Source organism: Heptranchias perlo, chromosome 5, assembly GCF_035084215.1.
Source record: "Heptranchias perlo isolate sHepPer1 chromosome 5, sHepPer1.hap1, whole genome shotgun sequence".
Classification (NCBI taxonomy): domain Eukaryota; kingdom Metazoa; phylum Chordata; class Chondrichthyes; order Hexanchiformes; family Hexanchidae; genus Heptranchias; species Heptranchias perlo.
This window is the reverse complement of record NC_090329.1, coordinates 18,492,945-18,506,748: the sequence shown is the minus strand read 5'-3', so window position 1 is coordinate 18,506,748 and position 13,804 is coordinate 18,492,945. Positions and strand designations below refer to the sequence as shown.

The window sequence follows — 13,804 nt, the reverse complement described above, 5'->3', positions numbered from 1 at the left end:
GACACTCAACAGGTGTACTTGCCAACAATGACATTGAGGTCCTACTGGTTTCACACAGGAACAAGACCTTGGGTGACTGCTAGAGCCAATATTGATACACTCTGGCAATCAAGCTAGCTTTGTGTTGATTGGTCTTGGTTACTGGGAGTGTTTAAATAAGTTAAGTTCCTCGAATGAGCAGAAGAATGCTTTGTAAACTGCTGTTATTTTGACTGGTCTGAACATTTTATGTTGTAGTATGCACTGTTTGCCACAGGAGAGGTGAGAAAATTGGGGGCGGGGGCAAAAAAGGTTCAGAATCATAGAAATTACAGCACATAAGGAGAGCCATTAGTCCTATTATGCATATGTGGCAATGTGTTTAGTGACACAAGGAACATCAATTGTTGGGGCATTACACAATCTGGTATTGCATCTAAAGGCCCTTTACCAGGCAATAGCACTCATTAAAATAAGCATTAACTGACTGAACCACTCAGTTCCTGCTGGGGGTGCATCAGAATTATTGGACACCTATATTGTAGGCAGCATCAATGCAGAAGTATAATTCCAGTACAGTTTAAGCTGCTTACAGTGGACTTATCTGCAGGTCAGGCAGCAACTGTGGAGAGAAAAACAGTGTTAACATTTTAAGTTGATGACATTTCGTCAGAACCGAAAGAAGTTAGAGGCTAACTTCTTCCAGTTCTGATGAAAGGTCATCGTCCTGAAACGTTAACGCTGTTTCTCTCTCCACAGATACTGCCTGACCTGAGTGTTTGCAGCATTTTCTGTTTTTATTTCAGATTTCCAGCATCTGCAGTATTTTGCTTTTGTTATCTGTGCAGACCTGATTTGTCTGATCATAGAATGGTTACAGCAGAGAAGGAGGCCATTGAGCCCATGCTGGCTCTTTATAAGAGCAATCCAGTTAGTCCCAATGCCCCGCTGCCTGATATGTCAGATGGTTGGTGTAACTGGACAAATCGGGTCTGACAGATTGTAGATGTGATCCAAGGTATGCTGCCTGCTGGAGGAACTTAGTTGCATATGAGCGACCAAATTTGTTAACGTGAAACATTTGCTGGTTTGTACAGATGAACCTTGCTGATGTTTTTTGGTTTGGGTAGATGCAGTTTGTGTGGGTTATCTGTTTTGGATGAACGAAGTCCATTGTAAGTGAATGAGGCTACATATTGTGCAATATTCGATTCAGTTTTTTTGCCTACTTGTCATTCTTGAAAGAGCGATCCAATTAGTCCCATTGCCCTGCAAATTTTTCTCCTTCAAGTATTTATCCAATTCCCTTTTGAAAATGACTATTAACCTGCTTCCACCACCCTTGCAGGCAGTGCATTCCAGATCATCATAACTTGCTGTGTTAAAAAAAAATGTCCTCATCTTGCCCCTGGTTCTTTTGCTAATAACCTTAAAATCTGTGTCCTCTGGTTACTGACCCTTCTGCCACTGGAAACAGTTTCTCTTTATTTACTCAATCAAAACCCTTCATGATTTTGAACACCTCTTTTAAATCTCCCTTTCACCTTCTCTTCTCTAAGGAGAACAACCCCAGCTTCTCCAGTCTGTTCACTTAACTGAAGTCCCTCATCCCTGGTACCATTCTAGTAAATCTCTTCTGCACCCTCTCTAAGAGCTTGACATCCTGAAGTGTGATGCCCTGAATTGGACATAATACTCCAGCTAGAACATAACCAGTGATTTATAAAGGTTTAGCATAACTTCCCTGCTTTTACATTGGAAAGTTTGTCAAGCAATAATGTTTTTCTTTTAAGAGACCCAAAATTTGTATTTTGTGTCAGGAGCTGAGCTTGGTTGCCAGGTGAGAGGATGTGTGGAGTTACGAACCTTCCTAGAAATAAGTCTGCCACATAATACTAACAGTTAATTTGAGCTGAAACTGCAATTAGCTCACCACAGAAGAAGCCAATGAAAGTTGCTTCTAAGTTGAATGTTTTATTAGTTTTCTGACTTCCAACTAATTTCAGCCTGGTCAAATACAAGGGCAAGAAGATATTCAGAGACCACAAAACCATCAATAGTGATGTGAGGTGCTGAAATATTTTTAAATGGCTTAATGCTTTATATGTATATGACTGAGCATATTCCTTGATTTAGTGATTAGATTTTTTTAAAATATGAATTGCGATGGGATTCCTTGTAATATGATTTCATTTTCAGGTCGAATGGCTCCACCCGTTGAGGAACTGCCTCTGCCGAAAGTGGCCACAAGTGTGATGAGACGCCAGTCAGATGTTGAGGCAGAAACGGCCTTTTTGGCAGACGCCCTTTCCTCTGCTTCCAGCATTTTGTCTCTTGATGCGACAGTGGAAGAGAGACCAGAATCACCACAGCTATCAATCTCCTCTGTGACAAGGTAAGGATCATTTATTCGAGATGTCACTGTAGTACTCTCAATTTGTGCATAGACGAGAATGCTTCAGTAATCCAGTACTCATTAATATTTTCATGCAAGCATTACTATTACTGCATCATAAAGCTCAATTGCTGATTCAAAGCTGTAATCAAAAAAATAATGAAACTTGTTTTTTTTATTTAGTTCTTCCTTCAGCACCATGAGAAATTAGTCTTAATGTTGTAAGGTTGTCCACCATCTAAGTAATTTGAAATAGTCATGAAGTATTTTATCAAAGGTTGTAAAATAACATCCTCTTATCAGACTTTCAGACCCTTTTGAACAATGGCAAGAGGGGAACACTGTGTTGTCTGTTTGTGCTTGTGTACACTCTTTAAGGAATTAACTCATTATCTGAGTATTGGTGTTTAATTGGGAGACTTAAGTGACGCAATATCCTAGATTTTCCACTGGCCTCCACCCAATTTGGTGACTCTAATTGAGGGAAGGGGGGTGTGGCAGAACAGGAAATATGATAGAGATTTATAACGCCAGATCTCTTTCCACTTTAGAACCCACTGCATTTTCCATCGTCATTGCCAGCAGAAGCATCAGCCCCTTTTTGGATGATGCATGGAAATGAAGTGATGAAACAGTGGTCTCATATGTACCATTTTCCATCATTTGCAGCCATGCACATTGCCACCAGTATAAAATGGATATCCAGGATTGCTGGGTGCAGCAGAGAAGGAAAAGAAAGAACGAACAACCTCAGGACTACTTTGAAGTGTAGTTATTGTCGATTTATAGGCAAACTTAGCTGCCTATTTGCACATAGGGAGATAGGGTGAGGTGAGAGTGACTGCCCTTGACATCAAGGCAGCATTTGACCGAGTGTGGCACCAAGGAGCCCTAGTAAAATTGAAGTCAGTGGGAATCAGGGGGAAAACTCTCCAGTGGCTGGAGTCATACCTAGCACAAAGGAAGATGGTAATAGTTGTTGGAGGCCAATCATCTCAACCCCAGGATTGCTGCAGGAGTTCCTCAGGGCAGTGTTCTAGGCCCAACCATCTTCAGCTGCTTCATCAATGAACTTCCCTCCATCATAAGGTCAGAAATGGGGATGTTCGCTGATGATTGCACAGTGTTCAGTTCCATTCGCAACTGCTCAAATAATGAAGCAGTCCGAGCCCGCATGCAGCAAGACCTGGACAACATCCAGGCTTGGGCTGATAAGTGGCAAGTAACATTCCCACCAGACAAGTATCAAGCAATGACCATCTGCAACAAGAGAGAGTCTAACCACCTCCCCTTGACATTCAATGGCATTACCATCGCCAAATCCCCCACCATCAGCATCCTGGGGGTCACCATTGACCAGAAACTTAACTGGACCAGCCACATAAATACTGTGGCTACAAGAGCAGGTCAGTGGCTGGGTATTCTGCGGCGAGTGACTCACTTCTTGACTTCCCAAAGCCTTTCCACCATCTACAAGGCACAAGTCAGGAGTGTGATGGAATACTCCCCACTTGCTTGGACGAGTGCAGCTCCAACAACACTCAAGAAGCTCGACACCATCCAGGACAAAGCAGCCCGCTTGATTGGCACCCCATCCACCACCCTAAACATTCACTCCTTTCACCACCGGTGCACAATGGCTGCAGTGTGTACCATCCACAGGATGCACTGCAGCAACTCGCCAAGGCTTCTTCGACAGCACCTCCCAAACCCGCGACCTGTACCAGCTAGAAGGACAAGGGCAGCAGGCACATGGGAACAACACCACCTGCACGTTCCCCTCCAAGTCACACACCATCCCGACTTGGAAATATATCGCCGTTCCTTCATCGTCGCTGGGTCAAAATCCTGGAACTCCCTACCTAACAGCACTGTGGGAGAACCTTCATCACACGGACTGCAGCGGTTCAAGAAGGCGGCTCACCACCACCTTCTCAAGGGCAAGTAGGGATGGGCAATAAATGCCGGCCTCGTCAGCGACACCCACATCCCATGAACGAATAAAAAATAAATAAACTTGCGTAGGCCATTCAGCCCCTTGAGTATGTTCTACCATTCTATTAGATCATGCCCTGATCTGTACCTCAACTCCATTTTCCCAACTTTGCTCCATATCCCTTGATACCCTTACCTAACAAAAATCTATTTATCTCAGTCTTAAAAATTTCAATTGACCCAGCATCCACAGCCTTTTGGTGGAGTTCCAGATTTCCACTACCCTTTGTGTGAAAAAGTGCTTCCTGATTTCACTCCTAAATGGCCTAGCTCTAATTTTAAAATTATGCCCCCTTGTTCTGGTTTCCCCCACCAGAGGAGATAGGGTAGATACAGAGAAACTATCGAATCCCTTTATCATTTTAAACACCTCGATTAGATCATCCCGAGCCGCACTGTTTGGGTCTCTTAATTTCCGGGAACTTGTCGTGCAACAGCTCATAGAAAGTCTATGGGCAAGTGCAAGTGAATGGTGGTGGATAATTAAACAACTAATGGGAGGAGGAGGCCCTGTAAACATCCCCATCCTCAATGATGGCAGAGTCCAGCATGTGAGTGCAAAAGACAAGGCTGAAGCGTTTGCAACCATCTTCAGCCAGAAGTGCCGAGTGGATGATCCATCTCGGCCTACTCCCAATATCCCCACCATCACAGAAGCCAGTCTTCAGTCAGTTCGATTCACTCCACGTGATATCAAGAAACGGCTGAGTGCACTGGATACAACAAAGGCTATGGGCCCCAACAACATCCCGGCTGTAGTGCAGAAGACTTGTGCTGCAGAACTGGCTGCGCCCCTAGCCAAACTGTTCCAGTACAGCTACAACACTGGCATCTACCTGACGATGTGAAAAATTGCCCAGTTATGTCCTGTCCACAAAAAGCAGGACAAATCCAATCAGGCCAATTACCTCCCCATCAATCTACTCTCAATCATCAGCAAAGTGATGGAAGGTGATCAAGCAGCACTTACTCACCAATGACCTGCTCACCGATGCTCAGTTTGGGTTCCTCCAGGGTCACTCAGCTCCAGGCTTCATTACAGCCTTGTTCCAAACATGGACAAAAGAGCTGAATTCCAGAGGTGAGGTGAGAGTAACTGCCCTTGACATCAAGGCAGCATTTGATCGAGTGTGGCATCAAGGAGCCCTAGTAAAATTGAAGTCAATGGGAATCAAGGGGAAATCTCTCCAGTGGCTGGAGTCATACCTAGCACAAAGGAAGGTGGTAATGGTTGTTGGAGGCCAATCATCTCAGCCCCAGGACATTGCTGCAGGGGTTCCTTCGGGCAGTGTCCTAGGCCCAACCACTGCAGTCCGTGTGGTGAAGGTTCTCCCACAGTGTTGTTAGGTAGGGAGTGCCAGGAATTTGACCCAGCGAAGATGAAGGAACAGCGATATATTTCCAAGTCGGAATGGTGTGTGACTTGAAGGGGAACGTGCAGGACTGCAGCTGCTTCATCAATGACTTCCCTCCATCATAAGGTCAGAAATGGGGATGTTTGCTGACGAATACACAGTGTTCAGTTCCATTCACAACCTCTCAGATAGTGAAGCAGTCCGTGCCCGCATGCAGCAAGACCTGGACAACATCCAGGCTTGGGCTGATAAGTGGCAAATGACATTTGTGCCAGACAAGTGCCAGGAGGTCACCATTGACCAGAAACTTAACTGGACCGGCCACATAAATACTGCGGCTACAAGAGCAGGTCAGAGGCTGGGTATTCTGCGGTGAATGACTCACCTCCTGACTCCCCAAAGCCTTTCTACCATCTACAAGGCACAAGTCAGGAGCGTGATGGAATACTCTCCACTTGCCTGGATGAGTGCAGCTCCAACAAAACTCAAGAAGCTCTACACCATCCAGGACAAAGCAGCCCGCTTGATTGGCACCCCATCCACCACCCTAAACATTCACTCCCTCCACCACTGGCGCATCGTGACTGCAGTGTGTACCATCCACAGGATGCACTGCAGCAACTCACCAAGGCTTCTTCGACAGCACCATCAATCCCACGACCTCTACCACCTGGAAGGACAAGAGCAGCAGGCACATGGGAACAATACCACCTGCACGTTCCCCTTCAAGTCACACACCATTCCGACTTGGAAATATATCGCTGTTCCTTCATCGTCGCCGGGTCAAAATCCTGGAACTCCCTACCTAACAGCACTGTGGGAGAACCTTCACCACACAGACTGCAGCGGTTCAAGGGGGCGTCTCACCACCATCTTGATGGCAATTAGGGATGGGCAATAAATGCTGGCCTTACCAGCGGCGCCCACATCCCATGAATGAATTTTTTTAAAAAGGCTGAACGAACGGCGGGCGACATTCATTCGGTGCTCAGCAAAATCTCGCCCATTGTCTCTAAGGTTGAGTCAAGCAGCTGCTGTCACTTCTGCTTCTCTTTCCACCCCATTCCTGACCACACCCCAGTCTCTGACTTACCCTTCACATGATTCCATGATATTCTGTAGTTTCCCTCTCATCTCATCCTCACCCTCTCTAAACTAATAATTCTATGAGACTCACCTCCTGCTCCCTTGATTTCCTCTCTGCCCCACTCCTGACCACCCAAAACTATTTCCTTTGGCTGGGAAGTCAGCAACACAGGTCATCAATTTACCATTATCATTTTGAGTGAAGAGGGGTGTTAGGAGAAATTGCCCTGCATAGAGAGTTGTTGGAGCATGGGATGACTTGCCTCAGAGTAGTTGAGGCAAACACCATTTCATCTTTAAAGGGATAAATAGATAAACATTTGAAGCAGAGGAAGATGCAGTCCTAAGGGAGAGAACAGGTCCGCGCAATTAGCTATGGATTGCGCTAGCAAAGAGCTGGCACAGATGTGATGGGCTGAATTACCTTCTGTGTTTTAAACCTCAAAATCCATTTTTTGATTAAGCTTTCACCTCTTTTATCTTGGCTTGGTGTCTTTTCATGTTTATTTGTCCCCTGTAAAGTGCTTTGGAATGTTGTTCCACTTTCAAGGTAGTATATAAATGCAAGTTGTTCCCAAAAGCATATCATGACATAGCGTGAGAAACTGTAACTTGATCTTTGTTTTAAAACGTAGGAGTATTCCTGGTTCCAGTGAGATAAATTTGAGTTTAATTCATTATTTTTAAAATTCAGGTCAGATGCATATGATATTGCAGAAGATGAATCAAGGTTTCTAGCTCGACTGGATTCTTTATGGAAGGGATTTATCAATATGCCTAGTGTGGCAAAGTTTGTTACCAAAGCCTATCCAGTCTCTGGCTCAGTGGATCATCTAACAGAGGTGCTGTACCTATTTTGTGTCCTTTTTAACTTTACAAATACAGTCAAGTTTTTTTTATAGCATTCAAAGTTTGTGCATTTTCATTATTCTATCTGTACCTTTATTGCAACAAAATAAAGCTCAGTAACCAGTACATTGTTTTGTTCAGCTTGATCATCTTGTATAATACTTCAGATGATAAACTAAAAAATGCTGAAGTATTGTGTAACAAAAATTAAATCAAGAAGGCTGTAATTTTTGCTATCTTAGCATGAAAACAGTTGCTAAATTGCTCTTTCATTAATATGATGAATGGTAGAAGCAACTTGTATTTATATTATTATTAGAGTTACAGTTGTTTTTTTCCATCAATTTTCTCTCTTCTCCAGAAGGTGTTGACTTCTTGCTGGAATGCAGTTCACGGGGTGACAGTTGCTCTTAAGTAGCCAGATGGCCGTTATTCATATGTGAGCTTCAGTAGTGAGGCTATTCAACTGCAGCATGGGGTAGTGGGATGTCACAGCTGAGCCTGATCCTCTTGGTCTGTATCTTGTGGAGCTGGACCCCAGTAAGGAGTCATCGTCTTTGAGGGAGGGCGGGGGTGAAAATTATTGAGGGAGAAAAAGACTGCGTTGTGATGAGCACATAAATGAAAATCAATCACATAGAAGTCAGTTTGGTAAATTTTTTCAATATCTTAAGCATTGTTCAGTGTATCAAAAAAATGTAACTGATTGAAAGCATGACTTTTGCAGTTATTACTTTGATTTCAGGACATATAATGGGGGCAAAGGGAGGGAAGCTGGAGCAACATGGTGACATGGAGTGGCGGGACATCAGTGCCTCCAGTGTGTGTGATTTTGTTAACAATTTATTGATTTTTGCACCATTGATCGTGTTAATATGCACAGTTCACAGTGATAGAAATGAGAGAGAGAGAAGAATTGTCCCTCTTGCAATTCCCCTCTCCCCTGCTCCTCCCAAATCCCCCCCTGTCCCGGCAACCCCTTAATTCCCAGTCTCAATCACATTGATCTAGTGAAAGGTTCAAGCAGAGTTTAGGCACTTCTCCATAAAGAAGGAAGAGAAATCTTACTTTCTTTTAGCTGATTGTAGAACAGCATTAGTAGAGGGCTGGGAAGAAGGCAGTGCTGTTTCTCAGCCATGGGAGATGCCTGGTGTTGGAAAGTCCAATGGGAGAAAGAAAAATTGAGAAATGCAGTAAACATGTGAAAGTTTCTGCCCAGGTTTTCCCCATTACTAGTTTAAAATCTAGCCCACCTTGTCGGTGGAAGGTGCTGGTGAGGGGCATCCTCAATGGGAGGAGGAAATCATAACCAACTTACGATCGATCGCAACCCTCTTGGTAAGGAATGCCATTATCAGTAACCTGGGAGTTTGTCTTATCGACTGAGGTACATTATGACCTACGGAAGAGGGGACTGCTGGAGGAGAGAAAATTAATTGCAAAGGCAAGGAGAATTAATAAACTTGAAAGTTGCTGTATGTTTTATACATGGTTTAATTAATGCACTATATCTTTCCCCCCAAAAGGATTTGCCAGATACAATACAAGTAGGAGGTAGGATTCCTCCTCAGATGGTTTGGGACTATGTGGACAAGATAAAAGCTTCAGGAACTAAGGTATGCTCTGAAAAAGGACTTGAATGCAGTGGTCTAAAAAATTTAAAATTGTGAGAGAGAAACACATACAGGTTCAGAGTCTTGTATTAATGCACTAGTTGATGTTTCCTATTACAGTTTGTTAGTAATATCAGGAATTAGAAGGGTAGATTTATGAACTAGTGTTCCGGGTACAGTGCTTAGTGTGACAGGTGCTCATGTCTGGAATGTGGGCGAGGAGGTCAGCACGCCCTACATGACTCTATCCATTAATTTTAAACAGATGCCAAATTGCATAGGACGCATTGACGTCTACACCTGAACTCCCAATATTTGCTTTCATCATACAGAGCCCTGTGTCATGAGCACTAATTTGTAAAAATCTACTCTAGTTTATTGCAGTAGAACACTCATTTTCGTGTCCAATTTGCAAGCCAAATGTCGATATTGGATAATAGAGAGGTGACATTAAATTACAAAGCAGCAGTGAAGCTAATGTCATTAATCATAGGAGTGAAGCAAGAGCAGTTTAAGAATGCTAACAGAACCCAGCGATTGAATTGCTATTTTAAAATGAGTGCTGGTTATTGTTTTGTATAATTTCCAGGATTTATTAAACCTATAGTTCTACAGCTATTTTTGGCTCTAGTGGCCTGAAGGCATGTGGCATAATGTGAGAGGGACTGCAAGCTGTCACCATGAGCAAATGACTAGTAAATGAATTATTCTGTATATACTTTAATATATTAAGTAGGTCAGGAGATTAAGTGGCATCTAGAATAAAATTAAAATGGGTAGAACTTGTGGTGATACAGTAGCACAATGCATTGGTGCTCCATGAAGAGAGGTAGGATCCGAGCTTTTGCTTAGAATTTCCTAAGTTCCTGCTCTTGCGGTGCTGGCACGTAGAGATGCTGAATGGGAGCTAGATGCCTCTTCAGAGTGAGAAAAATGGAAACATGAGCCACCCAAGCCTGCTGTCATGCATCTCCTAACGACTACTGTAGAATATCAGAGGTGGAGAACCGGACATGTCAATTAGTAGTTCATCCTTTTCCTCACAAATGTTGCATGACATGGGGAGCACCCAAGAGATGATAATAAAATGCATCAGAAGTGTGAATTAAACAACCATAACTAAATTCCAGATGCAAATAAAATCAAAAAACGTAAGAACAAGTTTTGCAGAATTAAATACATGAGAAAAAAGGTTGCAGAAGGGATCAGTGGTTTTCTTAGAGGTTGTGAAAGCGAAATTCCTGCTGTGAATACAGAAACAGGAAGAACATTATCTCTTGTTCGCATTAGATGTGAGTAAATTTGTAGTGCTAATTGCTTGTCAAATTAGTGATCAATGTAAGTGCTTAGATAAGGAAGCACAGTAATTCCATTTGCTGTTGCATTACCTATAAGTCACTAAATTAGAAAATAATGGTTGTAAAAGCAATACGCTCTACTGAAATATTTTTTCCCCATGAACAAACTATCATCATTTTCACACCTCATCTTCCTCCCTCCCTGTCTGAAAGATTCTGCCTCTCATAATTCAGTGTGGTTCAGAGAACACCACTTTTTGTCAGGGCCACTGGTTTACAGTGGCTGAACAAAGGTTGTCAATAGATGGGATTCTTGGATTTTTATCGGTGTTTTGGGATCACATTCTGCAATTTTGTTTCTTTTCGTGAAAATGGGAATATAGTCGCCATGCCTCTAATATACAAAGGAGTTGCTACTCTCTAATCAGGGTCATCTGTTTGAAGTAACTGATATGGGATTCTCTGATTTTTGAAATGTTTGGGGATCACATTCCATCTCTCTGTGAAAACTGCAAACCAGTGACCTGGCTTATTATAAATCACTGATTTATTGAATGAGCCACTTACTGTATTCAAAGCGCAAATTCCCAGTCCATTCCCCATATTTTGAACAGATTGTTCGTTACTTCACTGAATCACAGACACATCAATGAAATCAAAACTTGGGTAAGGGAGGCAGAACCTGCAGGTGTTCTTTCTGAAGCATTTGTTGAGCAATTACTCACAATTAGAGTTTTGGTAAGCACTGTGGCTACACACACCACTACAAAGACTGGGCCATATGAGCTTTTGTAAAGAGAGGCTTTCTTAAAAGTAAAGATAATGGCTGAGGAATTAATGAGGAGCAATTGGGATTTCCCAGTTGAATCTCTGCAGGCTAATGGAAGCTTGAAATTATGTCACTCATACAGTGGCCATTGAGGATGTACTTTATTGCTGGTTTGTCCATTGCATTGAAAAGGACTAACAATTTAGATTTTCCATGTGTTGCCTAAACTGGATTTTTAAACATAATGGGGGTGAATTTCCACAGGGGCTCTCCTCACCTGCTTTCACTTTGTTACAACGGGCTGTGCTGTTTTTCCCGGGTTTCCGAAATTACAGTGACTAACTGGAGAACTCGCATGGAAATTCACCCTTAATATTGTACGGTAAATTCAGCATTTTTTTCTCAACAATAAGTCAGGGGCTTGAAACCAAGCTGGTTACCAAAGTGATTATAAGAACATAAGAAATAGGAGCAGGAGTAGGCCAATCGGCCCCTCGAGCCTGCTCCGCCATTCAATAAGATCATGGCTGATCTGATCCTAACCTCAAATCTAAATTCATGTCCAATTTTCTGCCCGCTCCCCGTAACCCCTAATTCCCTTTATTTCTAGGAAACTGTCTATTTGTGTTTTAAATTTATTTAATGATGTAGCTTCCACAGCTTCCTGGGGCAGCAAATTCCACAGACCTACTACCCTCTGAGTGAAGAAGTTTCTCCTCATCTCAGTTTTGAAAGAGCAGCCCCTTATTCTAAGATTATGCCCCCTAGTTCTAGTTTCACCCATCCTTGGGAACATCCTTACCGCATCCACCCGATCAAGCCCCTTCACAATCTTATATGTTTCAATAAGATCGCCTCTCATTCTTCTGAACTCCAATGAGTAGAGTCCCAATCTACTCAACCTCTCCTCATATGTCCACCCCCTCATCCCCGAGATTAACCGAGTGAACCTTCTTTGTATTGCCTCGAGAGCAAGTATGTCTTTTCTTAAGTATGGACACCAAAACTGTATGCAGTATTCCAGGTGTGGTCTCACCAATACCTTATATAACTGCAGCAATACCTCCCTGTTTTTATATTCTATCCCCCTAGCAATAAAAGCCAACATTCCGTTGGCCTTCTTGATCACCTGCATACTAACTTTTTGATTTTCTTGCACTCGGACCCCCAGATCCCTTTGTACTGCAGTACTTTCCAGTTTCTTGCCATTAAGATAATAACTTGCTCTCTGATTTTTTCCTGCCAAAGTGCATAACCTCACATTTTCCAATATTGTATTGCATCTGCCAAATCTCCGCCCACTCACCCAGCCTGTCTAAATCCCCCTGTAGGTTTTTTATGTCCTCCTCACTCTCCACTTTCCCTCCCATCTTTGTATCGTCTGCAAACTTTGATATGTTACACTCGGTCCCCTCCTCCAAATCGTTAATATAGATTATAAAGAGTTGGGGACCCAGCACCGACCCCTGCGGAACACCACTGGCTACTGGTTGCCAGTCCGAGAATGAACCATTTATCCCAACTCTCTGCTTCCTGTTAGATAACCAATCCTCCACCCATGCCAGAATATTACCCCCAATCCAGTGATTCTTTATCTTGAGCAATAATCTTTTATGTGGCACCTTGTCGAATGCCTTCTGGAAGTCTAAATACACTACGTCCACTGGTTCCCCTTTATCCACCCTGTAAGTTATGTCCTCAAAGAACTCAAGCAAATTTGTCAGACATGACTTCCCCTTCGTAAAGCCATGCTGACTTTGTCCTATTAAATTATGTTTATCCAAATATTCCGCTACTGTCTCCTTAATAGTAGACTCCAAAATTTTACCCACCACAGATGTTAGGCTAACTGGTCTATAACTTCCAGCCTTCTGCCTACTACCCTTTTTAAATAAGGGTGTTACATTAGCAGTTTTCCAATCTGCCGGGACCTTTGTCCAGTCCAGAGAATTTTGGAAAATTATTACCAAAGCATCCACAATCCCTACTGCCACTTCCCTCAAGACCCTAGGATGTAAGCCATCAGGTCCAGGGGATTTATCCGCCTTGAGTCCCATTAATTTACTGAGTACCAACTCCTTAGTGATTTTAATCGTATTTAGCTCCTCCCCCCCAGAGCCCCCTGTTTGTCCAGTGTTGGGATATTCTTAGTGTCCTCTACCGTAAAGACTGAAACAAAATATTTGTTCAGCATTTTTGCCATCTCCATGTTTCCCACCATTAATTTCCCGGTCTCATCCTCTAACAGACCTACGTTTGCCTTAGTCACCCTTTTTCTTTTTATATAACTGTAGAAACTCTTGCTATCTGTTTTTATATTTTTTGCTAATTTATTTTCATAATCTATCTTCCCTTTCTTAATTAATCCTTTAGTTACTTTTTGCTGTCTTTTGAAGACTTCCCAATCTTCTATCCTCCCACTATCCTTTTCTTTTACACCCTTTTTTCCTCAGTGGAATATATAT

The 13,804-nt window shown here is 42.8% G+C and overlaps 1 protein-coding gene across 6 annotated transcripts in view; it reads left to right on the top strand.

The window, feature by feature from the left end:
* Nucleotides 1–13,804, top strand: part of phf3 (PHD finger protein 3) — a 125,047-nt gene that overhangs the window by 87,420 nt on the left and 23,823 nt on the right. For all 6 annotated transcript variants that reach the window (XM_067984044.1, XM_067984043.1, XM_067984045.1 and 3 more), the window contains 3 exons: nt 2,179–2,374; nt 7,505–7,652; nt 9,186–9,275. In XM_067984044.1, coding sequence (XP_067840145.1) covers nt 2,179–2,374; nt 7,505–7,652; nt 9,186–9,275 — 434 coding nt within the window. The remainder of the gene's footprint in view (nt 1–2,178; nt 2,375–7,504; nt 7,653–9,185; nt 9,276–13,804) is intronic.